The sequence below is a fragment of the Ostrinia nubilalis genome, chromosome 22 (assembly GCF_963855985.1).
Source record: "Ostrinia nubilalis chromosome 22, ilOstNubi1.1, whole genome shotgun sequence".
NCBI lineage: Eukaryota > Metazoa > Arthropoda > Insecta > Lepidoptera > Crambidae > Ostrinia > Ostrinia nubilalis.
Genome location: NC_087109.1, coordinates 12,824,020 through 12,851,255, shown reverse-complemented (window position 1 = coordinate 12,851,255; position 27,236 = coordinate 12,824,020). Strand labels below are relative to the sequence as shown.

General features: G+C 37.4%; 2 protein-coding genes across 2 annotated transcripts in view; both read right to left on the bottom strand.

Moving 5' to 3' along the window:
* The window catches only part of LOC135082629 (beta-1,3-galactosyltransferase 1-like), a 307,135-nt gene that overhangs the window by 247,371 nt on the left and 32,528 nt on the right, over positions 1 to 27,236 (bottom strand). The gene's annotated exons all lie outside the window — the stretch shown is intronic.
* Positions 9,883 to 15,281, bottom strand: LOC135082930 (uncharacterized). The gene is made up of 7 exons (XM_063977697.1): positions 15,184 to 15,281; positions 14,783 to 14,850; positions 14,638 to 14,706; positions 14,359 to 14,442; positions 13,516 to 14,268; positions 11,565 to 13,214; positions 9,883 to 11,470 (listed from the first exon to the last, which is right to left on the bottom strand). Exons 3-7 carry the CDS (start codon positions 14,690 to 14,692, stop codon positions 10,473 to 10,475), a joined length of 3,540 nt encoding a protein of 1,179 aa, XP_063833767.1. The 5' UTR covers positions 14,693 to 14,706; positions 14,783 to 14,850; positions 15,184 to 15,281; the 3' UTR covers positions 9,883 to 10,472.

The following is a 27,236-nucleotide window of genomic DNA, read 5'->3' as shown; positions in this document are numbered from 1 at the left end:
TTTCAAAAACCGAGATAAAAACTATCCTATGTCCTTTCCCGGGATTCAATCTCTATGCCAAATTTCATCAAAATCGCTTCAGTGGTTTAGGCGTGAAAGCGTGACAGACAGACAGACAGACGGACGGACGGACAGACAGAGTTACTTTCGCATATAATATTAGTATAGAAGTATAGATAAGCTGCTGTTTTGAATTTAAATATTTGTTTACAAGTAATATCTAGTTGCTAGTACAAATTCTACTTTTGAGTCATGCTGAGCATTTTCATGATGATGTTTCTGCCTCCAGCGATGATTCTAACATTGACCTTTACTAACCAACATTAAAATAACATCTTCCAAGTTCCAACATGCATCGGAAATGCCAAGGCGACGTTTGGCAACTTATTGTGAAACAAATATTTAGGATCGCGTGACCGTTGCAATGTTTACTATAATAATACAATTATTTACTTATTATATTGTACTCGTATGCACGCGCGATGTAACCTTGTTGGTGCGACGCAATGTGGGCAAGTTTCTGAAATATTTTAAGTGGTCTTGGCCCTAAAACCTTACCCAAAAATTATTTTGATATCGGCCGCAACTTAACATTCGGTTGTGAGTTCTATTTTCGGAAGTAAATGTTATCGGATGAGCACACGCTATAGATTTTCAACTAGGTAGTCCTAAGTTCATACTCGTATTTTTAGGGTTTCCTACAGCTTGACAAATTAAGTTTAGAACGTGTAGAGCTACTCTGAAAAAGGCATAATGTACCTACTTAAGTACAAACAAAGAATACATTTATTTATTAAGCACCGGGCATATCTAGACTAGACAAATTATTTGACGTGATGAAAATACTTCTTAGGTAAGGTACTATTAACTCTAAATGGGTTTAAAGTGTCCTAGCCCTCGTCTCAAGAATGATAAAAACTTACTTTGTTGGCAAATACTTTCATTCAAACATGACCACATATTTCACCCAAATAAGGTATTTCTTTAATTTAGTGGTCCACCCCGAGAACACAACCTGCTACACTTTGCTTTCATTGCGTAAGGACCGACGACAATAATGTTATTGTGAACTCGTATAGCACACCATGGTACAGTGACCACACGGTGTACAGAAATGCAGGACTGTTTAGGACGCAAGATGTAGTTGTATTAAAGTAGGTAGCCTATACATTTGTAGGGACACATGTAGTATGAAAGGTGTATGTCAGCGATTTTGAATGCTTGTGTGACGTGTGAATCAAAGAGTCGGCCAGTTACTGCGCACTGACCGGCTCGGGCAAACGTGTTAGCTTTGGGAAATTTAAGTAAAATAAAATTGCGTTTCTATTGGTCGGTATATTCGTATTTCATTGAAGGTCAGTGGCAGTAACTCCCAGGATAGCTAGGATCCTCACACTTTACCAACTTGAGTTAACTTTGAGTCAGATAAATTAACATTCTTATACAGACACTAAATAGGTACACTTACACGAGTTTATAAAATAGGTTACGATAAAAACCTACATTGGTGACCCCGACGTGACATCAAATGTTAAGAGTATCTTAAAAGTGCTTTTTAAAAGCTTAATTGCAAAATTAAAATGAGATTTTTTTATCTTTCGTTAATTTAACAATTTATTTTGTATTGTCCAACGTACAACTTACCTACTTACTTTAGTTTTTTTTTTTCTCCACTAATATTATAAAGAGGAAAACTTTGTTTGTTTGTTTGTTTGGTTGTAATGAATAGGCTCAAAAACTACAGGACCGTTTTTTAAAATTCTTTCACTATTCGAAAGCTACATTATCCACGAGTAACACAGGCTAAATTTTATTTTGGAAAAAAATAGGGTTCCGTAAAATATGTAGTAATGTAGTCCACGCGCGCGAAGCCGCGGGCGGAAATGACCACTCGATGCAGTTTTTCGTTTGTTAAGTAGAAGGTTGGTTCCGATTATGATGAAGCAACCTTCTGAGTCACGAACAATTAAATAAGATAACAAAAACTTTATTTGACACAAAAAGAAAATTAAAAAGGAGCAAAGAAACTCCAGATAAAATCCTACATATTGAATTTGTCACATAACCATAATTTTCAGTCTCATTATCGTTTCAACCAATTCCGTCCACTGCTGGACAAAGGCTTCCCACGGATTTTCACGACCGGTCCTGCGCTGCCCGCATCCAGGTGCTCCCGCGACCTTCACCAGATCGTCGGTCCACCGAGTGGGTGGCCTGCCAGTCCACGATATGCATAAAGCGTGGGCGCCCTACCACAATAAGACCGGTTAGCGCCTGAGGACAGTTTTTGTGCAAACACTGCCAAGGCGTTTTAAGAAGCCAGTAGCGATATTAATCAACGTCAACATGCTATTCAAAGTTAATCATGCATCATCATCATCATCGAAGAAAGAATCGGATGACACGACCTATCAATTAATTTACTTACTTTTTTAAATGTTTTTGTTCTGAAAGAAAACTGGTAAAGTATGGAGTCCCCCAAGGAAGTATCCTTGGACCATTACTTTTCTTGATTTACATTAATGACATGCCTAAAGTTACAGATTACTCAATGACCTTATTTGCTGACGATAGTACAATATTATTTACTGGAGATAAATTAGAATCCTACAAATCTGACATAAATATGACACTTTCCAATGTAATTGAATGGCTTATTTCAAATAATATTAAAATAAATTTAAGCAAGACGCATATCATGACATTTAAACAATACACAAATAAACTAAATCTGGACATTAAATTTAAACAAACAAAAATAGAAGAAACCGACAAAACAAAGTTCCTAGGTCTTTGGGTGGATAATAATTTGACATGGAAATTTCAGACAGAAACAGTGTGCAAAAAGCTAAACAAATATTCATATGCTTTATATAGACTTGCCCGACTCGTTAATCAACCCACTGTTTTAATAGCATACCACGCATATGTCGTATCAACGATCCGTTACGGAATCATCTTCTGGGGTAACTCCACGGATAGAGAAACAGTCTTCAGAGCACAAAAGAAATGTGTTCGAGCTCTGTGCAAATTGCGACCAACCGATAGTTGTCTACCACACTTTAGGTCATTGAAACTGCTGACTCTGCCGTGTATTTATATACAGGAAATCTGCCTTTTCGTTAAAAAGAACTTATCGTTATTTGAGACATTAAATAGTAAACGTCATAAAAACAAAATATGCTCGAAAACACATAAGACTGCTTTGTTCACGAAAAATGTCACGGGCATGGCACCACGTATTTTCAATAAGTTACCGGACAACATAAGGAATAAAGAAGAATTAATTTCCTTTAAAAATGCATTATTTCACTTTCTGGTTGAGAAGGCATACTACTCCATTAACGAATTCCTCCTGGACAATTTAAAAATGTGATCATAAAATGTTTGCATGTAAAATTATAAAATGAACAGGTATTAGTATTAAGTAACCATTTATACGTATATTGCACGCCATCTGCTTGGCAAATTGTAGCTGAACAATTTTACGTTTGAATTTAAGATCCATCAATGTATGATATGTACCTACAATTGCAATAAACTAATTTGATTTGATTTGATTTGATTTGATTTTTTTTATCTAACTAGGTACCTACTTGTCCGACAACTCACTTGTCAGACTAGGTAGAAATGTAACTACATCGGACAAGTAGGTCCGACAATTCGCTTAGTAAACTAGAGTAGAGGTTGCTTACGAAGCACCGAAAAATCTAAACTTTTTTAGAAAAGCTCATCTTGAAATATTCGTTAATAGTTTAAATGTATGAACTACTCTTGACAGGTGATAATTTAATAATGATCTATCGATTAAATCGAAAACATCTTATCTTTAATGAATGGAAATAAAACTGTCCTCCACTGTAATGTCTGGAAGATATTGCTTTCTAGCTATAAGACCGCCTAAATTTTGCTGTATCAATCTTGTCTTCCTAATAAATTTTGTATGGTATGCAATACCAGTAATAACTGTCTAAAACATAATTATGTGAAAGATAGGAAATGTAAAATCGTACACATTAATTTACATTTACACAACTCGAAATAAACAATAAAATGAACAAACAAAGTGTAGCCGCCATTAAAGGCAACGAATTCATTCATTAATTGTAAATACTTAGTACAAAGCCTTTCGAAACTACCGGCATTGCATAAAAACTATGCTAATATTAAATGTACGGTAAAGTTCACCTGACTCAAGCATAACAATGTAAGTAGGTATGTAATGTACTAAGATACTAATTTCATATGGATGGATGTTAAGATTTACAAGAAACTGGCGAAAATTTCACAAACTTACATGTCAGGTCACTGTATAGTACCTAAATACGTTCCAGAAAAAAATCATTTGTTAAGTATGCCTATAACTCCTATAATTTCATTTTTAGTAAATGGATAATGAGTAAAATTGGAATCTACATAGTAAATATCTCCAAACACATTACTTACCCTCCTTCGCATCGAGGCATTCAGGTAAAAATTGCACAGACATTGATTTGCAATATCAATTTCTATAGATAGATTGATAAAATAATATTGACAACAAATGAAAATAATTAGCCCTAGTGATTTAAATACCTAGCCATGTTAGTCCTGTGGGTTATGTATCGTATCATGTAAGACCTTTATCATTAAATCAAAAGCAACCTGAATGTCTATAAAAGTTTGATAATAAGTTACTTACCAGAAAAATCTCCAATCACCAATAAAAGTCCAATAAATTCACATTAAAAATTAATCACTAAACATTATCACAAAATCCAAATCACACCAGCGGCCATTAAAACTTACTAAACTTTTTTTCAGTCAACCCTCTTTCCAAATTCAAATTTCGATCGCGAATTAAAAAACAAAAACGCATTCGGATACACAAACCCGCGCGGCTTTGGCGCGAAAACGCAGTGAAATGTCAAACGCGCGGGCCGCGAAAGGCTGCAATGGCGGGGCATACTTATTAATCGGTATAGCTAACTCAACGGATGCTGAAGGCCACTCAGTAATTGTATAGAATCCGGAAAGTATTTTGTTGCACTGGTTTTCGATTACCACCTTGTAAAGTAAGTGGTCGTTTTTTCGGCTCTATATTTGTACTTCCTTTGACATTAAAAAATAATGCGTACTGTATGAAAACATTCCTTGATCTACATTTTGCATAATTACTCGTAATACAACTTGCTTTTTGTTCGAGAAACAGTTAATAAAAATCAAATGCTGGCCATTTTCTGCCAAATTTTTTTGAAATGCTTCTCAAAAAAAAAATTTATATTTGAAAAAAGTAGGGTAAACCACCCAATCATTGGCACTCTACCAATTTATTGGCATGCTCCAGTTTTTTAAGAAAATAAAGGTTTTTTGTAGCCAAACCTTATATTTTTTAGTAGAAATTGTACAGTAATATCATTTATTACTCAACTGGCTACACACGTTTTTTATTTTTTCAAACATCGCGGCGCATCAACCATTTGTTTGACAAACCGCGACCTGTGCGAAAAAAACAATCGAAATATTCGTTTTTTACTAAGGTAAGAGCTATCATAATCTTTAAAAAAAATGCAAATCTATTTTGTTGTCCCTATACATAATCATTTTGTCTTATTATTGAATATATTAACTGCCTTTTTAAAACATTATTTTATAATTTAACCGCCAACTTTTAATTATTTGTGGTGTGCCAACATTTGGTATGCGTAAAATCCGTTTATCCATTTTATTGGCATTTGGCACACATGCCAATAAAAGGGTATTTAAAATAATTTGAGTTTATTAAAAATTATACCTTGGTTGTCTCAAAATTGTGTTTAAATTGCATTTAAAATATTTTTTAACGTTTTGGATACACCAATCCAAATGTTGGCCCACTGCCAATTATATAAAATCCATTTATTGGCACGGGTGTCAAACATTGGTTAAAAAGGTGCCAATAAAAAATATTATCTTTTCAGCCACTTTCAAAGCCTTTCAAAGTCATATTCCACTAATCCCCGTTGACAATCCCCGTCAACGGGGATTAGTGAACTTTTTGTTTATTAATCCCCGTTAACGCCAATGGAGTTTACGATGGGGATTAATGAACTAAAAAGTTAATTAATCCCCAGTACGTTAAAAATAAAATACTCATGTAAGAATCAGGTACCTTCTATTTATTACTGAATAAGAACTCACTTATTATTTTTATTATCAAATTACATTAAATTTAAGACTGATCACAATACTTAAAAAAAAAAACACCTGATTAACCAAAAGCACTATGGATATTGAATCGTTATTCTCCATTCATCATTTAAAAGAAGATGGAAACGATTACATACAAATTTGGGCCAAGATGTAACAAGATAAAAATGGTGTAAATTAATAGCTTTGTTATCAGGTTTAAATTTAATTTAATTTGATTATAAAAATAATCAATAAGTGAGTTCTTGTCCAATAATAAATAGAAGGTACATGATTCTTACATTAGTATTTTATTTTTTAACGTAGTTTTTTGAATAAAATAAACTAAAAAGTTCATTAATCCCCATTATAAGCTCCATTGGCGTTAGCGGGGATTAATGAATAAAAAGTTCACTAATCCCCGGGATTATTGGAATAAGCCTTTGAAAGTCTTTGAAAGTGGTACCACGGTCTACTATACAATTCAGATTGAAACGTCCTGATCATCGCTCTAAGCCCGGTCCGTTCACAATTTTAACTGACGAGGAAGAACAGCTTTTTGTTAACTGGATAAAATAAAAATCAGTAGCAAAAAAGTATTTCCGAAGAGAAAAGAAGATTTGATAAAAGTGTTTATGGAAAGTTTAAAACCATATTTAAATATAAGAACTGATATGGTATGTTCCTATACAAATAAATGTTACTTTTCTTATAACAAAGAATTTTATTTTGTTTATTTCTATCATGAATCTCTTTAAAACCTCTACATAAGACCTAGCAGCTATTTTTCAGTCTTGCGAGAACAGTGCCAATAATAGGTAATTATCACTGCCAATAAAAGGTTTGGCTATGCCAGGAACTGGTATTTTGAGGTATTTTTTTAAAAGGTACACTATATTGAATAAATGACTTAATTTATTAATGATAAGTACTTTATAATATTCTGCAAAGATTAAAAGACCAATATAAATGATTTTTTCTTTGATAAAACATAATTATTTTTACATGCAATTTTTTCCGGTTTTGTGAAGTAGCTGCTTAAAGTGCCAATAATTGGGTGGTTTACCCTATAAGCATTTATTTTTATTTTATAATAGTTTTCTCTGTGCTAAAGCAGAGTTGGCAACATCGCTCAGAACAAACAAATAAAGCTAGAAATAAAACTACAAGGAATATGTAATTCTGAATTTCTGAGAAATTATATTAAAAGTGACGTTTTCAAAGTACATATGATATTTGTGAAGCTACGTACTAAATAGCAAGAATATTAAAATAAATTTTAATTAACATACATTTCATTTAACTTCCCTTACCACGGCACTATCAAGTCGGGCGATCTATCTCTATCGCTACTCTCACATGGTACAGGGTGGCGACGATACTCTTCGCCTGATACTGATTTATAGAGGGATTCAATGGCATCTTAAAGGGATCTCCTATCAGTGGAAAAATGCCCGCCAATAACAGATACTGATAAATCTACAGTTTCTGAACCTACATACGCACGCGGCTCCGTTTGCCATAAATTCCTTTTGGAAAACGAAACACTTTGTTATAGACAAAGTGGGTATGTGAGTATGTTGGTATATACTTTGACAACATATTTTAGTATGTGGACTGTAAAAGCTCTTTTACGAGAAACTTCCACTAAGAAGCTCAAAATGAAATGAAATTCAAAATGTGCTTACCACCAAACGACAAGATGTCTTCAACAAATTGTATTCTATCAAATCATAAATATAAGACACATTTCGGCTGAGTTGCATCATCTTACTTAAAGTTATTAACAAACGTCAAAGATCTGTCAAACTCCATACAAAAAACGCGGTTATTGTTATAGTTAAGGTTAAATTACAGTGTTTAACGTATAGAAAGAACATTTAGATAGATAAAACACTTTATAGTAAACCACACAAAACCAGAAATACACAAAGGAGCTTTTAGGCGGCATTATCGCTATCGTGTATGTCTCGAATTTTTCTGGTCCGACAGGCCACATAACTTCCTTATGTACAAGGCTAGACACAGAAGCTGCCTGACAGAGATATCTCCATAGTGTAGCATATATTACATTACCGCCGCTGCACTATATGCGCAGCGCATTCGAAAGCATTCCACTAATTACGTGTCTAAATTGCGAGCAGGACACAGGCTCTTGCAACACAGTCCAAAGAAATGAGCCAGTTCATTGGGCTTGCCAAATGTAGGTCAAAATGTTCTTGCAGCCAATTAAATAGATAAAGACACTTCATGAGCACCTTTTAGTAAAAAAATATCGTATTTAAAGAATACGATATTTTTTTCTTTTATTAAGAGAATTAAAAAATTTCATTAATTGTTCAAAAAGCTTTGTGGCAAAGACATTTTAATGCATTAGTAAAAATGTAGCAGTAATAGGTATTTTCTACAGATATATTTTTTCTATAACAGAATTTTAATTTCCTAATTTAAAAATAGTTCCATAAATGAATCATTCATGAATCGCCTCCCTCAATAGATCCACAGATTACACACCACCTAACCCATAGTCACTATCAAATCCCAAATTTCATTCCTGCTGGGCGTGTCGTGTCAAGAAGTGCCGGGAGATTGCCTCAGTGTCGTGCCATTGCGTTTAGTACTTGCATTTAAAAACTTGATCCAATTTAAATTATATTATGGCCTGAGTACTGCCTTTTACAACTGAAAGGAGTGACTACAAGGTTTTTTAAAAAGTTGCCAGTTCTTTAGTCCTACCCTTACCGAATCTGTCTATCATGCTGTATTTCAGAACTACTAAATCTTAGATTAGCTTATTATTTTAATTGAATACTGAAAATTTGTTTTCTTATGCCGGGTCTCCAGCGCGTGTTTTGCCCTACACGGTCACCAAAAACATATTGTCAACACTAGCTTTCCGCCCGCGGCTTCGCCCGCGTTGAATTTTGTCTGTCACAGAAAAACTTTATCGGGCGTCCCTGTTTCAAAAACCGGGATAAAAACTATGTCCTTTCCCGGGACTCAAACTATCTCTATGCCAAATTTCATCAAAATCGGTTCAGTGGTTTAGGCGTGAAAGCAAGACAGACAGACAGACAGAGTTACTTTCGCATGTATTAGTATAGATTCAACATTTTTGTAAGCAATTTTGTTGAATGTTGGAAAGTTTTTGTCGGTTGTGTAGGGCAAAACCGCGCTGGGGACCCGGTCTTAAAGGACCCGGCTTTAAGTGGAAAACCTCCAAAGCAAATGATCGGCCTGAACACCTGCTAGCTGATATGAGCCAAGGCCGACCACTTGGCTTCCACAATGCACAAATGAACGGATAAATTCTGTAATTGGAGCTTGGAATTCCATTACAACATTATACTTTACAAACATGGGTATCGCATTATTATTTTCGCCATTATTTTAAATTACGGCGCGGCGACAGTACTCAGTAACACTTAAAATTATTAATAACATTGAGGGTATTGTGTAGAGGTCTGGACATTCTCATTCTTAACTTTTTTTGTATTGTAAAAACTTTAAATTGTCCACCGTTCGTTCGTACGTTAAAACAAACGTTGGCTGAAGCTAAAAGCCGTCCACTGCTGGACAAAAAAATCTCACAAGGATTTTCACAGCGATCAATCCTGAGTTGCGAGCATCTTGGTGCTTCCCGCTGTTTAGTTTCATAGTTTTAGTGGTTTTAGTTATATCTTTGAAAAGTAAAGGTGCTTAATCTACTAATATCAAAAATAAAACAAACTGTAATTATGTTTATTGGTGATACTTATAATTACTGGGATAATAACAATATGTACAAGTCTACAATCTAATTTGCTATTTGGTTCCTACATTAAATTATCTAAATTAACAATAAATAAAACTAAAACATAATGAAATAACATGAAACTTCGCTGAAAACAAGTAATTATAAATATTATGTCACTTAAATCAATCTTTCAGCAGACAATATTATAGAGTTTATAAATGCAATTTAATTTAATTAATATTATCTAATGAAAATAGTAGAGCAACTGATCAACTTTTTATCAGTAAAAGAGTTGACCAATTTAGAAGTGTACGAACCGATTTTTAAGAAGTGATATCTCGTAATTTAATTTTGCGTGGGGATCCAATTTTTACTTGTGCCGATTTTCTGAAATCTAGCATTTAATACCGTCTTTTTAATAGTATGCCTATACACATAATTTCAAAAAGACATGCCACCACACTCAACATCAAAACACACGTTCTTCAAAACAGCAACTATTTCTAAGTTTACACAAGTATGAGTGATCTACCAATTAGATAATAAGATCAATTACGTAAACAATAGGTATGTTTTGTAACATACCTAGTTACGCAAAATACGAAGGAAATACATCGCCGGAGTACCTCTCATCACCTTCTTTAGACTCAGTGTCATCAGCTTCAGATCTTTCAGTGCCATAATCCAGAGAATTCAGCAAATCCATTTGCTTCTTAAACATGACATCATGAACATTGATCTTCATCATTCTTTTTTTCTCTTCCTCATCACTCGCTTCTTTCGTCAAAGTGCTAACATTATCGACGTGAACTGCTTTAGTTGTAGTGATCACTGGTGCTACAGTCTGTGCTACAGTTACGTTTTTAGTCTGTCTCACTTCTTTATTGTCTTCATAGCCGTCATCTAGCCAATCTAAGACCACCCGTTTGTCACCAGCACTATTCCCGGATACATCTGCACTGTTGATGTTGTATTGCTTACTTCTATCATCAGCATTACCTTCAGTTGTCTCCAGTGGAATAGTGACAGTGACAGCATTATCCATCTCAGTTTCTGCATTCGATACCACGGTTGTGCTAGACACTTCAACTTCGTCATCATCTAAATCACTGTTAAATAATTCGAATTTCTTATTGCTTTCTTTAGCAATGGATTCAAGCTTTTTGAATTTGTTATATTCCGTAGTTTCATCTACGTTTCCGAAGATACCAAAACTACCTGGCACTGTAGTATCCATCAATTTCTTTGGAGTTGCTGAAGGCTCGCCTTTTTCGTAGTATACTTCAGTATTCCCTGCTGCCCCGCTATCGAATATATTTTTACCTGGCTGATATTTGAAGTCCTCGCTGTCTTTTTCTTGATTACTGCTATGCTCTCTCGTATCTGATACGGTGTCATTGTATGCGCTATCATCACTTGCCTTTCTCGAGTCTGAATAGGTGTCCATTTTGGACATGCCATAAGGAATGGGCTCCGTCGTTCTAGAAATTCTGATGTTAACCGGCAATTGTAACACTTTCTTCTTAATTGGTTTGATATCTGGTGCACTTTTTATCGCCTCTATTAATAGATCAATGCCATCGTTTACTGAAATATGAAGAACATAGGATAAATATAAGTAATATTGTATCAATACATAAGTTTTGGATAAAAATAATAAAATAAAACCTAATAATCTCACCTGGTGCTGCATCTAACGGATAGTTTTGTTTCAGCAAATACTCCATCAACGTCAACAAATACTCCATAGCATCGTCGTCTCTCATAGCGTTCCTCTTCTTCCTTCTAGAGTTTAACATCTTCGCTAAATTCTTCAGTTTCCTTAGGTTATTGATAATGTTCCTTGAGAAACGCTCTATGGTAGCTGTCGTCAACTTGTTTTCTTTATTCATCTTCGGTTTTGTACTATTCTCTTGTACTTTCTCAAATCTCGTCAATAGATTATACATTTTACGCACAAAAGTATTCTGAATCAAATTGTATTTTACTAGCAAACCTTTCAGTCTTTTAAAATCTCCGTCAGTATCATTTTTCAGTTTCCTGATGTTATCATAACTTCTTTTAGCCGTTTTGAAAGACTGTTTACTCTTGTCTTCGATGTTTTGTTTCTTTGTCAAAATAGTTATGATCTCATTCAGTATATTTGCAAATCTACTGACTGACTGCACGAATAATTGAGTATTGTTTTTGATATACTTTATCTGAGTCATTTGAGTCGACGTTAATGGAGTATTGTTGTTTATATATTTATCTTTGAGAACCGAATTTAGTTTATGAATGTCTTCTTTAAAATTTGAATTATCTTTAGGGCTATTCAATTTTTTATCACCATCAATTATATTTTCAGAAGGAACGTCCAATAGATGCAGTAATCCTTTTATTATCTTGATAGTTCGTATAATAACATACGATTCATTGTTCAACTCTCTTAGTTTATTTCTCAGTTTTATGTTATTCTTTTGACTCATGTCGCAATCACTAAAGCTTTCACATATTGTATTTACAATGTGATCGTTGAGCTCATTTTGGTATTTACTTCCATTTTTGCCTTTTCCTTTGTATTTTTTGAATGTTTTAGTAAAAAACCTCTTCAAATATTTTATTACACTAAATCTTCTCGGTTTGGGCTTGATGTTGGTTTTATTCGTCTTATGAAATTCACTCAGCAGCCTTTTCAGGACATTTTGCAGATCATCAATTTTATGATAAAATCGTTCTCTAAAACTTTCAGGACTTCGTTTTTTTGAATTCGCTGTGTTACATCTTGACGTGTTGATAACTTTACTCCTATTGTATTTTCTGGTCGTTGGGCTAACTATTCGTGCAATATCCTTTGCTTTAACCTTAGGTTGGTTCACACCTGAGTCTTCATAAACTTTTGAGAAATTCGACGTCTTATTTCCACTAACGGTAGCATTGATGCCAACTTGTTTTGCACTCATAATTCTGTGTTTAAGCAATTTGATCTGAGACCATTCCTTAAATTTCAAATCATTTAAGTCAGAAGAAACATTTTCAAGAGAAAATTTGGGTTTTTCAGAAACTGTATTATTTTTTATGATATTGGTATTATTATTTAACACTTCAGCTTGAATTTCATCGAAATGTTTCTCTTTATCTCTTTTTTGGTGCGTATGTGTTCTATTGAAGTCTGTTGTCTTATTTTTCTCTGAAGCATACACAATTTGGTATTCTTCTGAATTTACAGTGGCAGTAGAAAGCGATGGAGTTATCATTGAGTATTTGTAATAGTTATTCGTCCCTGTTACATTAGTCACGGTTTCTTCAACTCCTGATGAAGTTGCGTTTGGTAAAATAGTGACGGTAAAGTCTGAAAGAAAACAATTTATAAATGAATGAGCTATAAAGTAAAGTAAGCAAGTAATCTAAGATCTCTTAAAGTTTTATACCATGATCATAAAAGAATGTGATGCTAGTGAGTTTACAAAGATTACTGTTAAATCATCTTTTATCAACATTGTGGTGTTCATATTTTCAACATACGATTTAACATTCCTCCACTATTGCGTGATTATGATTCATAAAATTGTATCGCAACAGTTTCAAACAGTTATTAGTTATTGAGAATGAGCAAACAGACGAAAAACTACTCGCAATTAAATTTTTGTTACCTGTATTATTGAAGGTGCTATATTCAATCACTAGCTTTTCTGTCGTGTTGTTTTCACTGATATCTCGTTTGATACGTTTCCCGTTCCCAACTTTTTTATTAGATTTTACTGGTGACTTCCTTTTAACGTTTTTCTTATTATTCTTTGGCCGTATGGGTTTCGTATATTTTCTATTAGTAGGAACAGGCCTAAACTGACCGTCAACTTTCTTCTTTGCGTTCTTTATATTTTTCAAATTCTTTGTGCTCCTCTTCACCATTTTTCGACTCCGTGTTCCCGTAGATTTTGTTGGTTTAGGCACAGCCGCTATTCTTTTCTCTAACATCTTTTCCACGGCTAAGACGACTTTTTTATACACCTCTTGAGTAAATATTTCAGCATTTTTCCCTTCTAAGTTTGGTACATTTACTAAAATTGGTGTCTTGGGTACTTCCTTCTTTATAATCAAGGGTTTTGGAGATGCACTGCTTCTTTTCTCGATAGTGTTAGTGGCGTTGGGAGTCCATTTTCTTACTTGTTTTGTATATCCATTGTTTTGTTTTTCTTTTTGTAAAATTTTACCGTTATTTTTCACTTGCTTTTTGTTGACTGCCGGCTTTTTGGGAGTAGTAGGTGTGGGGGTACGTTTCGGATGGTTCTTAGTGTTTTTATTGTTTGGGGTGACAGACTTAGACGCTGTGACAGTTGTTCTTTTCGGAGGAGATCCATCCCTGAGTCGTTTTTTGCTCGTCTTAAGTTTATTTTTATCTTTTTCTGCAAAAAAAGATTCAACGTTGCACAAAGAGCAGTTTTTTGATTTGAAAGAATGGCGTAACTTGTGGGCGTAATCCCAGGAATGCTTACTGTCGGGACAGAAGCTGAGGATGTGGCAGTCCCAGCGGCCGTTGGCGTCGCAGTCGCACACTGTGCAGCCGGTACACCAGTCCGCTACAAATCAGAAAAGCCAGGGTTGGTTCATAAAGCATATTTCGACAATGAATCCAAAAGTATGTAGGTAGATACTCAGTTAAAATGAAATCAAAGGATCAAGGTATAAATTGAATTATCTAATGAATAAGTATCCAATTTTATTATATGGCCTGAAATTCTCATTCAAATCCCTGATTGTTATTAGGTACATACCCGGTGGACATCCCTCGCTGAAAGTGCTTTCGTACGGCTTACAAGTTTCGGGCATTTGCTTGTTGAACACTGGAAACAAATCATTATTACCAGTAAATATAAACATGTAAAAAATAGATATTTAATTGTTTTATAACGTGCTTACAGTCTCGTGCTGCATCGCGGAAGAATATATCGCTCAGGCCTATGGGACTGCGGCGAACTCTTGCATCTCTGAAACATTAAGGATTTAGAAGCACTGGCAGCAATACATTACAAATATAGACATCTTTTTATCCCGATTTTTAAAGGGAGCAACAAAATATTTCTGTGACAGAGCGAAATTCACACGGACAAAGCCGGAAAAAGCTACTAAGTCTCTACTGTAGGAGCATAAACCTCTATAATATACTTACCACAATCAGATGGAGGATTTCGCCTACACTCTCTGCAGTGGCCAGGCGGAGTGCCCTAAGAAACATGGCAGAAACAGAGGTGGCATATGGTATCCAGCGCGTTGGGGCTGCCCTCGCGCCTGTGAAGAAATAAGTGGGAATTTCCCCTCACCTCTTTCCAACGCCGTGCTGGTAATGCGCCGCATCGCACCGCCTGTTCTCCCGGGGCCAGCAGACGGCAGTGCCATCGTCCTGGCAGAAGCAGAGGTGGCACAGGGCATCCGGCGCATTGGGGCTGCCCTCTCTCCTGAATAAGTATCCCACGTCTAAGTGGGAAGAAATAAGTGGGAACTTCCCCTCACCTCTTTCCAACGCCGTGCTGGTAATGCGCCGCATCGCACCGCCTGTTCTCCCGGGGCCAGCAGACGGCAGTGCCATCGTCCTGGCAGAAGCAGAGGTGGCAGAGGGCATCCAGCGCATTGGGGCTGCCCTCTCTCCTAAAGAAGTATCCCACGTCGGGGCACGACCTGATCTGCTTGATCACATATCTGCTGTCTTTTTGGGGGTCATCTGGAATTAATGGGGTACATTTTTAATCAGACCCAGCATGATATAGATAGTAGAGTAGTTTTTAACTTTCAGGGCAACTGCTGTATTTGCTAACCGTGTTTTCAACATTTTCAGCAAGGTACGAGTACTATAATTCTGTCTTCGCTTAAAGAATTTAGTATATTACCTACTACAAAAATTAAGCAACCCATGAATTTCTAAGTTTGTATAGTTGCTAGGACTTTCGCTTAACGCGTGGTGCACAAAATACCTAGGTCCTAGACCATAAGTAGACTACAGCCTGAATCTGAGGCTCTTCCTCACAGTCACATCATAATACCTGCCATCAAACGGTAGCGCATTAAGCTTGACATAGCGTAATAGATTTACGTTTTACAGAAAAAGTGCATATTCTAGTGATCTGTTGACCGTAGGTACCATTCATAAGCCCAAATCTGTAGAAGATTATTTTGATGATCTTGAAATGTCAGGGATCGTAGTAAATAGAGATAATCGACTTTAAAAATGTAACGATGTTCACATAATAAAAATAGGATCGAGAACAGACTAATTGTCCTACTTTTCTAAATTATAACAACTATTACACAATCTGAAACGCTTCTTCAATAAAATCAATCACTTCCTCAATCTAGTTTTACTGCATAATCCGTTAAATGGATTCTTACGCAAAACATTGTTTCTTCACCGCCGTGGGAATCGAACCCGGGTACTGTGTCACGAAAAACCAACAAGTTGCAAGTCGCAATTGTTTTGAGTTGTGTGATCTGTTTCTAAAACACCCGCGGCTTTCCGCTCTTTTTCACTGATATTGTCAGTTTTATTAATCGACTTTAAAGTATTCAAATGGATTGTAAGACAATCGATTTAAAGACATGGATTATTGAAATGTTTATCACACACCAGTTACTTAAGCAAAGCTTTTAATGTCTAAGCTAGCAGCTTGCGATTAGAAGGGCAAGATAAAACTTGGATACTTGAATAAATATAGAGTAGGAATAATAACAACTTCGGACAAGTAAATGCACGAACAAAGCGCTACATTTGGAGAATAGAAATTCCTTACGTTTTGGGTTCCATCTACTACTGAAAGAATAAGGTACTCCTTGTACCTTTTGCCCTAAATAAAAATGTCCTTCAAGATGTACAGATTACAGAAGACGTGGTACTCCGCTAGTTTTTTACACCCTATGTATTCTAAGGAAGGAATTCGACCCTTCTAAGAAACGTCCTACTAATATTATAAAGGCGAAAGTTTGGATGTCTGGATGTCTGGATGTTTGTTACTCTTTCACGCAAAAACTACTGAACGGATTTTGTTGAAACTTTACAGATATTCATGCTGAGGAAGCCGTGAAACGCCATCTATCAACATGATATCTAACGGGGGTAAAACGAGGTCCGCGCGTACGAAGTCGCGGGCGGCCGCTAGTACTTCATAAATGAGTAATTAGTGTTAGATATTTACATTCATACAGAACTCTACTCAATTCCGGCTCTCACTTGGTCATAGCGTACTACGCTATGCTATTTTACTACGCTATTTTAGTGTGTGGCTGTAATCTGTTTATTTGTTTAGATGCAACCATTGTAATCAATGACAACTGATGACGCGTGTTACGAGTGCAAGCCTCGTCTACGTCACAGCATACGTCACGCGAACATCACGTGTTGCCCAAGTGCAGGTGGCTCGATTGTGCAATAGTGTTAAAAAGTGCATAGTGGACAGTTTTCGATCAAGTGAATCTTTCGGACAGTTTCGCGGTGCCTTTGAGCTTCAATCGCGGAAGCATCAGGACGTTTAGTTAAGATCTGATCATCGTGATCACTTTAAGATAATCACCATTGTAATATCTATGTAATAAATATATCTATAATTAAAAGTATAGTTTTTAAAAATCCTACCCGACGGCTCAACTCCGTAACTGGCGCAGTCGGTAGGACAGTCGAGTCAGTGCGCGATTTCACACTTCGAACCGCCTGATAGTCGTTTCGCCGACGTGTCGACTATCCCTACGAATCTACGTGAAGCAGTCGTCGGACGGAGAAGAAGAATCGACTTCGAAAACCGGCGCTAATCCAAAAATCGATGGCCAAGCTAAGCATCCTGCTCCTGTGAGTTATTTTTTTATAAGTTACGCATTCCTATTGGTTGCCAGCGGTCCCTTTCCAGTCTCCCGTAGGGCGTAATATTTCTTAAAATAAGTATTTTCTAGTATTTTTTTTTATAAGTAGTTTAATTAGTTTTCAAGATTTTTCATCCGAGGAGTGATAGGGATATCGGGCCGAATCAACGGCGAGGTATCCGACCTAATTCTAGAGAATTTAGATTTTATCGTGATTTTGAGACTATAGCAGAAGAAATGGCGACCGAGCAAATGCCTGTTGCCTATGATAAGACAGAAAGAATTTGGAAAGCTCTAAGACTAGTACCTGAGTTTGATGGAAATTCAAATGTTTTAATCAGATTTTTGAATATTTGTGACCAGCTAATTTTGACATATATCGATCCAGCCCCGGGCAACGAATTAAATAATTCCGCCTTAATTAATGGCATTTTAAATAAAATAACCGGACAGGCCGCTAAAACGTTAAATACAAATGGCATTCCCCAGGACTGGAACGGTATTAGAAATGCTCTTATTAACAGCTTTTCGGATCACAGAGACGAGTCCGCTCTATACACTGATATGTCTATGTTAACGCAAGGTTCCGACAGCCCACAGATATTTTACGAACGAGTCCAAAATTTATTAAGTGTAATAATGACTTATGTAGAGTTACACGAACCAATAAAAACCACAGTTGAGGCTAAGCGCGACCTTTACAAAAAATTAGCTCTCCAGACCTTCACTAGAGGCCTAGCCGAGCCATTGGGCTCCCGCGTGCGTTGCATGCGTCCCGATTCTTTACAAAAGGCATTGGAATTCGCCCAGGAGGAATTAAATGTATTATATCTGCAAAATAAAGTCGGAAGCCCGCTCGCTAATTTCAAGAAATCAGTGACGAATAATGCATTCAATTACTCGCCTTTTAATTTGCATGATTCACCCATGGCGCCAAGACAGTTTAATTTTGCAATGCCAACGCGTCCATTTAGACCATTTAACCCATTGATGCAACAAGGCAATTTTCCCGGAAATTTTTTACCTAACCAAGGTTTTCCTAATAACATTTTTAGGCCTACTTTGCCTCCTCAAAACTTTTTACACCAGCAAGGACCTTCAAGGACTCAACAAATTATGAGAGCTTTACCGCGTTCCAATATGTCTACAGGTTTCAAAATTCCACCACGAGGAAATCAGGCATATAATAGTTTTCAAAATTTCCCAAAGCCTATGAGTGGCGTTAGTCACCCAGTTGCTCGCATATTACCGCCCACTCAACAAAATTCACGTCCTCAAATTAACTTAAATGAATTTTATGACCCTGAAACTATGTACTACAACGACTTTGACTACGGCCTAGAGCCTTCACTACCTGAAAATAATTACTTGACTGAGGAAATGACCGAGACAGCTGACCAGAATGATCAAGAAAATTTTTGCTTGACCCCAGATCAGATATCCCCAACATAGAGTTGCACCTTCAAAATCAAAGGCAACTACCATTTATTCAAATCCATGACCCCCCTTTGAAACTTCTGATTGACACTGGTGCTAACCAATCGTTTATTAGCCCAGAAGCGGTGGAAAATTTTTTTTCATCGTATGACCTGAAATATGACCCCTTTATCGTCACGAACATTCATGCTACAACCAGAAATAATTATTCTGTAACTATTCCATGTTTTCCCGAATTTAATGACCAAAGGCCTATAAAACTTTTTGTGTATAGATTCCACGAATATTTCGATGGTCTGATTGGTCTAGATCTCCTAGAACAGTGGCAATCTAAAATTGACTTAAGCTCTCGCGTGTTAAAGACCCAATACGCACAAAATCCAATCCTTATGTACAAATCAGGCAGCATTAACCTATTTGAAACCGTGATTCCCGCGCAATCATCTCAGTTTGTACAGGTTCCAACTAACATTTCTGAAGGTGATATATGCATAGAGTCGCAAACTATAAGCGGTTGCGATATCACAAACTGTCTATCGACCGCCCAAGACAGTCGAGCCTATATAGAAATTGTTAATCCATCCCAAAACGACGTCATTTTTACCTTATCAGAACCTTTGCAGGTGCACATTTTCAATGAACAAAGTGACTCACTCAATACAATCGACGGAATGACACATGACGCCGAACGCTTCCGAGAAGTTTTGTCGCGGTTGCGGACGGATCATATGAATGCTGAGGAGAGAGCCAATTTGCTTACATTATGTAAAGAATATTGCGATATATTTTATTTGGACGATGAGCCATTAACTTTTACGAACAAAATTAAACACCGCATTACAACTACAGACGAAATTCCGGTACATAGTAAAACTTACAGATATCCGTTTGTGCATAGAAAAGAGGTACAATCGCAAGTTAAAAAAATGCTTGAGCAAGGTATTATTAGGCCTTCCACTTCAGCCTGGAGTGCGCCTATTTGGATAGTACCTAAAAAAGCCGACGCATCGGGCAAAATTAAATGGAGACTAGTAGTTGACTTTAGAAAACTCAACGAAAAGACTGTGGACGATAAATATCCCATTCCCAACTTGACTGACATCCTAGACAAGCTAGGTAAATGCCAATATTTTACTACACTAGACCTAGCTAGCGGCTTTTACCAAGTGGAGATGCATCCAGATGACATTCATAAGACCGGTTTTAGTGTTGCAGACGGCCAGGGACACTTCGAGTTTTTGAGAATGCCCATGGGACTCAAAAACAGTCCATCCACGTTCCAACGTGTCATGGATAATGTTTTAAGAGGCTTACAGAACGTCATTTGCGTTGTCTACCTAGATGACATCCTAGTTTTCTCAACTTCCCTTCAGGAACACATGATAAACCTTCGTAAAATCTTTGACAGGCTTCGAGACTCAAATTTTAAAGTTCAGATGGACAAGTCTGAATTTTTAAAACATGAGACTCCATATCTTGGACACATTATCACACCACAAGGCATTAAACCCAACCCGCATAAAATTTCAGCAATTTTAAAATACCCCATTCCAAAAACTACTAAGCAAATAAAAGGATTTTTGGGACTCATTGGATATTATAGGCGTTTCATTCCCGATTTTGCTCGTTTGACAAAACCTCTGACAGCATGTCTGAAAAAAGGCTCAAAAATTGTTCTCACTCCTGACTACGTAAAATGCTTCGAGCACTGTAAGACCTTACTTATAAATGACCCAATTCTTCAGTACCCCGACCTTTCCAAAGAATTTATTTTGACCACCGATGCCTCTAACGTCGCCCTAGGAGCCGTTTTGTCCCAAGGCACGATAGGCTCTGACAGACCAGTTGCGTACGCATCAAGAACTTTAAATGACAGTGAACTGAACTACTCTACCATAGAGAAAGAACTACTTGCCATAGTCTGGGCAACGAAATATTTCAGACCTTACTTATTTGGACGCAAATTCAAAATTGTCACGGACCACAAACCTCTACAATGGCTTCTCAATCTCAGGGAACCAAACTCTCGATTGACTCGATGGCGACTGAAATTGGCAGAATATAACTTCACTATCATTTATAAAAAAGGCAAGGCTAATACTAATGCTGACGCTCTATCTCGCGTTGAAATTCACAACGAAGAGTTAGATTCAGTAGTAGTTAATATCAGTGACTCCTCATCATCTCAGTCAATTGTCCAAATAGATGACTCGTCATCCTCAACAGTTACAGCCCCCGATGATAGACCACTCATCAGTCAATCTTCAACCGACACAGCACCGAGCTTGAGACCAATATTCACCCCACCACCTGAAAATAATGACGACTTACCGTTTTTACCAGATTTTGAAGAAGGCACTGACCACACCAGCGTAGAGCATCCTGTTCTTGAAATACCAGTATCAGAGGACCCCTTAAATAAATTTAAAAGACAATTAATTATAAAAGTTAACTCTAACGTTTGTGTGAAACCAAAAATGACTATTCCTTTTGAGACATACAAGAAAACTGTAGTTCAAATCTCCGAAAGCAACCTGGAACAAGACATTATATCTGTAGTAAAAAATCACATTGATCCTAAATTGCGTACAGCTATTCTAGTGGAGCCCCTTAGTAAAATGTATGACATTGTACCTATTTTACAAAAAACTTTAAAAAATAGTGCAGTTAACTTAATCCTAGTAAAAAAAGAGATCCAAGATATTTGTGATTTTCTGAACCAGCAAGATATAATAGCAAAGTACCATGAAGGAAAAACTAACCACAGAGGTATAAATGAAACACATTTAGCGCTTTCCCAACGTTATTATTGGCCAAAATTAAAGGATAGCATAACTAAATATATAAACCAATGTGACATATGCAATCGTGCTAAATACGACCGCGTTCCTTTACAACCTCAGTTCCAAATTGTACCTCCTCCAGGTAAACCATACCAAATAGCTCATGTGGATGTACTTACCATAGAACAGGATAAATACCTAACAATCATAGACTCATTTTCAAAATACGCCCAAGTATACCGACTACCAGATTGCACTGCCCCCAATATAGTCAAAGCTCTTTTGACTTTTGCTACTCATCATGGATTCCCAATGCGTCTAGTTACAGACCAGGGAACAGAATTCACAAATCAAGTAGTGAGCGAGTTTTTAAAATTACATCAGGTACACCATCATAAAATAGCTGCTCATGCTCCCAATGAAAATGGCATGATAGAACGTTTCCATAGTACTCTTTTAGAACACATTCGTCTTTTAAAATTACAACACAAAAACGAACCCACACAAAATTTAATTCCATACGCAATAATTGCGTATAACAGCTCTATTCACAGCCTTACTAAATGCCGCCCATTTGACCTTATTACTGGTCATTTTGACCCCAGAAACCCGACTGACTTAGACTTATCGGAACGACTTTTACAGCAGTACTTACAAGAGCATCGTAGTAAAATGGACACAGTTTATAATATTATACATGACTCATCTTACGCTGAGCGTACAGGCATTATGGAGCGACGCAACATAGACCGTGAACCTGAAATTCAATATAGTCAGGATCAAACAGTCTACATAAAAAATCCAGCTGTTATCAGGCAAAAAACTGCACCCCGCTATACACAGGATAAAGTGATTTCTAACCTTCCCATACACATTTATACTTCCAAGAAACGGGGACCAGTAGCTAAAACTAGACTCAAGAGAGATAAGAAAAATAAAGACAGTCAATTGTTACAGGACCCTGCTACTAATGGCGGACCTGGACCAAGCACAAGCAGGTCCACTGACTGTAAACGCGATCCGACTTGATGACCTGTCTAACGGACCTGGAATTCTGCCTTTTAAACTTGGTTCGACTAGAATCGTATCCCATGACCATACATTCCTCCACGAAATTGACCTAGACAAAATTCAACGACAAATTGACTTACTGCAAACTCAACTTACTGACTTAGCTAATAGACTACCTAACCAAAAATTCATTTTATATAAATATCAAATATTGCACTTATTCAATAAACTTAATAAAACTTCACTAGAGTTAGAAACTTTCGAACCAAAAAGAGTTAAAAGAGGTATTTTCAATCCTTTGGGAACGTTTGTTAAAAGTATATCAGGTAATCTTGACAATGAGGACGCTCTGAAATTCGAAAATGCTCTTAAAATATTACAGGAAAATGATCAAGAGCTTTCTGCTAGCTTCAATAAGCATATAAGCTTATATAAAGAAATGACTCTCCAACAAACTCAAATTTTAAATAATATTACTTTGAATCAAAGGAAATTAGAAAAAGCAATAATATCTTTGAGTAATGCATCTATTAATGATAAAGAACAGATGTACCAATATGCTCAAATTTCACAACTTTTCAGTATAGTTACTGAAAATGTTCAGGAACTTTCAACCGAAATAAGTAAATTAAGTAATATTGTAGCTTTTAGTCGCACAAACGTAATGCACCATTCTATTCTACCTATAAGTGACTTAAGAAATATGTTAAGCCAGCTTAAAATAATCTATAATCCTGGCACATTATTAGACTCAGATATCAGGTATTACTATGATTTAATTTCAATAGGCTCATATTTTATTGATAGGAAAATTGTAATTGTCCTTAAATTTCCCATAATGTCCCTTGAATCATATGATCTGTATAGACTCTGTCCTGTTCCAAATAAAAACTCCGAAATTATCCTTCCACCATTCCCATATATGGCATCCAATTCCCAGGAATTTGCGTACATGGAGGCTGAATGCCCGAAGATAGACACCTGGTACATCTGCAAGCAGCAGCTTAGTCATCAGACCCGAACGCATAGTGATTGCATCGTTAACCTCATCTACCATCAAGACATTGGAAACTGCCATCCTACATCTGTATCACTTCAAAAGGAAGCACTTCTGGAACTCGACAGTCAGCATTATATCCTTTCACTGCCCAATGAAATCAAAGTGCAAATATCCTGCGCGCAAGAAAAATACCACTTGTTACGAGGTAGTTACCTAGCAACAATTCCACGAAATTGCAGCATTCGAACACCCGAATTCACAATCATCAATACCGACGACAAATTTCGTGGACAGCCTGTTGAAATCATCACATTCCCACAATCGATCCTGACGTCAGCTAATTCGAAGACACAGCTGCCACATTATAATTTCACAACAATCGACTTGAATAAGTTGCACAATATTCAACATCAAGTACTTATGGATCCACCCGTGGCAATTAACAATGTGGACTTATCCAGCTTATACCACACAACGATACCTACCTACGTCATCGTACTGTTAAGTGCACTTGCACTCATTAGTGTGGCTTACTACCTACGGCGGCGAATCAATCTGAAAGAAATTATATCTTCACAATCCCAAGATATTGAAATGGCATCAGCAGTTACTACACCGTCAATTGAAGATAGAAAAGCCGCAACATTTGCTCTCAACCTTCGCAAATAGTTGCTCGTCTAGGAGGGGAGGTGTTACGAGTGCAAGCCTCGTCTACGTCACAGCATACGTCACGCGAACATCACGTGTTGCCCAAGTGCAGGTGGCTCGATTGTGCAATAGTGTTAAAAAGTGCATAGTGGACAGTTTTCGATCAAGTGAATCTTTCGGACAGTTTCGCGGTGCCTTTGAGCTTCAATCGCGGAAGCATCAGGACGTTTAGTTAAGATCTGATCATCGTGATCACTTTAAGATAATCACCATTGTAATATCTATGTAATAAATATATCTATAATTAAAAGTATAGTTTTTAAAAATCCTACCCGACGGCTCAACTCCGTAACTCGCGAGATACAATGCGGTGTTGCACAACAACTACTACGGCAGGATTGTTTACTATTTACTTCTTCGAATTGACGCGGTCGTGCAAACGGCAGACGTAAGCCGGATATGCATTTTTGTTATTGGTTAAAGAACTAACTACGCAAAGAATTTTAGTCGATTTATAATGCCTCTCTTGCAACGCAACGATCTTTTAGCGATGATAGACGAATAGTGAAAGTCAGGGCGACTTATGATCCGAGGAACGCGGGTTCGATCCCCGCCCGCTCGTGTATTGTGGTGAATACAAGCATAATATTTTATGTAGCTTACCACGAGGCGCTAACGGGACTATTAAAAAAACGGCTCCCAAAATGTTATATCTCATTCAGGATTGACTTCCCTGGTATCTCTCTCACTCACCTCGAGAGATTTCCGCAAGTCTCCATATATTATGCCACTCTTGACTTCATTTGCCTCTAGTTCAATAGCTAGCGAGGGCAGTGGTAGGAGACGTGCGGCAATCCGAAAATCTCCTGCCACTACTCTCTTCTCTCACCTCGTACCAGTTGCTGATACTCTCCTGACTAATCTCACTTACTTCGAACAACTGCTGCAAGTCTCCTGTAGCCACTCTTCTCAGTCTCCTCGAGAGATTACTGCAAGGCTCTTCAATCCACTCTCGTTACTTATTTACAGCGATTCTGTAACTCTAACTCACCTCTCGCCAAAAGGTACTCCGAGCAGCCACAGCATCACCAGCAGGATGTCTCCTGGATGTCACAATGCTCACTCGTGTCAAGCGATTACCCCATTCACGTCTGCTGATTTGAAAGCCACTCTAATCGCCGCAAATATTTTGGATGCCAGTTATCTCGCTTACCTAAGTAATTGGCGTAGATCTCTTGGAGCCACTCACTCTACTGGAAGCCTCTCACCCCTTCCAACACTTCGAGCAGTCACAGCATCATCAGCAGGATCAGTATAGTCTTTACACTTTACTTACTCGTGTCAAGCCATTACCGTACGTCTCCTTATTTTAATCACCTACGGCGTACGCTCCAACACTTCTTGAAGCCACTCACCTCTAGCTAAGACGCTAATCAGTTTGTGGCAGCGCCACCAGCAGGATCAGTATCGTCAGAGCTCTCTCTTAACTCACCATGAGCGATTGCCCCAATTCTCCTGAATACCATTCTGATTAAGCGACTGCCACACGTGATTCCACTCCTCCTCGCTTCCTCATTTGCCTATAACGATAACCCCAAGTCTCCTGGTCACCTCTCGCTCACCTGAGTGATTAACGCCGATCTCTTGGAACCACTCACCTCTCGCCAGGACCCCAAGCAGCCACAGCACCACCAGCAGGATCAGCATCGTCCGAGCGAGTGGCGCGCCGCCGCCGCGCGTCCGCCGCGCTGTTTGTAAACATTTGAAAAATTTCACGTTTGCCCACCAGAGCCGGATTTGGGATATCTAACAACAAACATCCTGAATCAATAGTCATGAACAACAAATACTATTGTATCATTATCAATCTTTAAAGTTGGGAGAGATTTTCAATTGAGAGATCGACATTTTGTGAAAGCTAATAATCATCGTAACTTGATTTTCACTTGAAAAATCTTTATAGCTGAGTTGCACCAATTTACTTTAACTAATTTAACAGTCAAAAATCTGCTAAACTCCATACTAAAAACACCGGCTTTGGTTATAGTTACTGTTAAAGTAAGATCAACTTCTGCCACTCAGCGTTAATCTGAGGAGTGTCCCATGACCAACAGAAATATTAGAAGGTTTGGCCTGTGGTATGTCCAAGTTTACCCACTTAATAGCGGTTGCCATGTGGTTGGTATTTCCTTCATCTCCAAGTCCGCTCCGTGCCCTGCTGACTGCCGCTATCGCGGCGCGCGCGCTGCTCACTCGCCATGGCTGCCGCGCTTGCCGTGCTTGGCTTGACCGTTTACGGTAAGTTTTAGAAGAGATTACGTTGCGTTGCAATGCGTCGCACTGTGGATATAGTCGTTTTACTAGCTACGGAAGCTTAAGGCATCGCCCTTTGGATAGATACTCTGAATTACTCTGCGAGACTGTGCCAAGTAGTGCCACGGAACGAAGTCCTATAGGACTTACTTACTTACTATACTGACCAAAGAACGTAGCCCTAGTATCCTGTATAATGTTTGTTTTTAATGTATAACTTTTGTTTCTAGTGGCAGTGGCGGCACAGCAAGATGTGTTCACATACTTCAAACCGGACTCGAACCGAAGAGCTGATGACGAGGACTGCAGGATCTGCTACGGGGAGAACGACTGTTTAAGC

Excerpts from the sequence above, each read along its gene's own strand:
- LOC135082930 (XM_063977697.1), bottom strand. The coding sequence starts at position 14,692 with ATGCCCGAAACTTGTAAGCCGTACGAAAGCACTTTCAGCGAGGGATGT. Across the intron at positions 14,443-14,637 it reads CAGCGAGGGATGTCCACCGG|CGGACTGGTGTACCGGCTGC; the intron begins GTATGTACCTAA and ends TCTGATTTGTAG. Across the intron at positions 13,215-13,515 it reads TAGCACCTTCAATAATACAG|ACTTTACCGTCACTATTTTA; the intron begins GTAACAAAAATT and ends GTTTTCTTTCAG.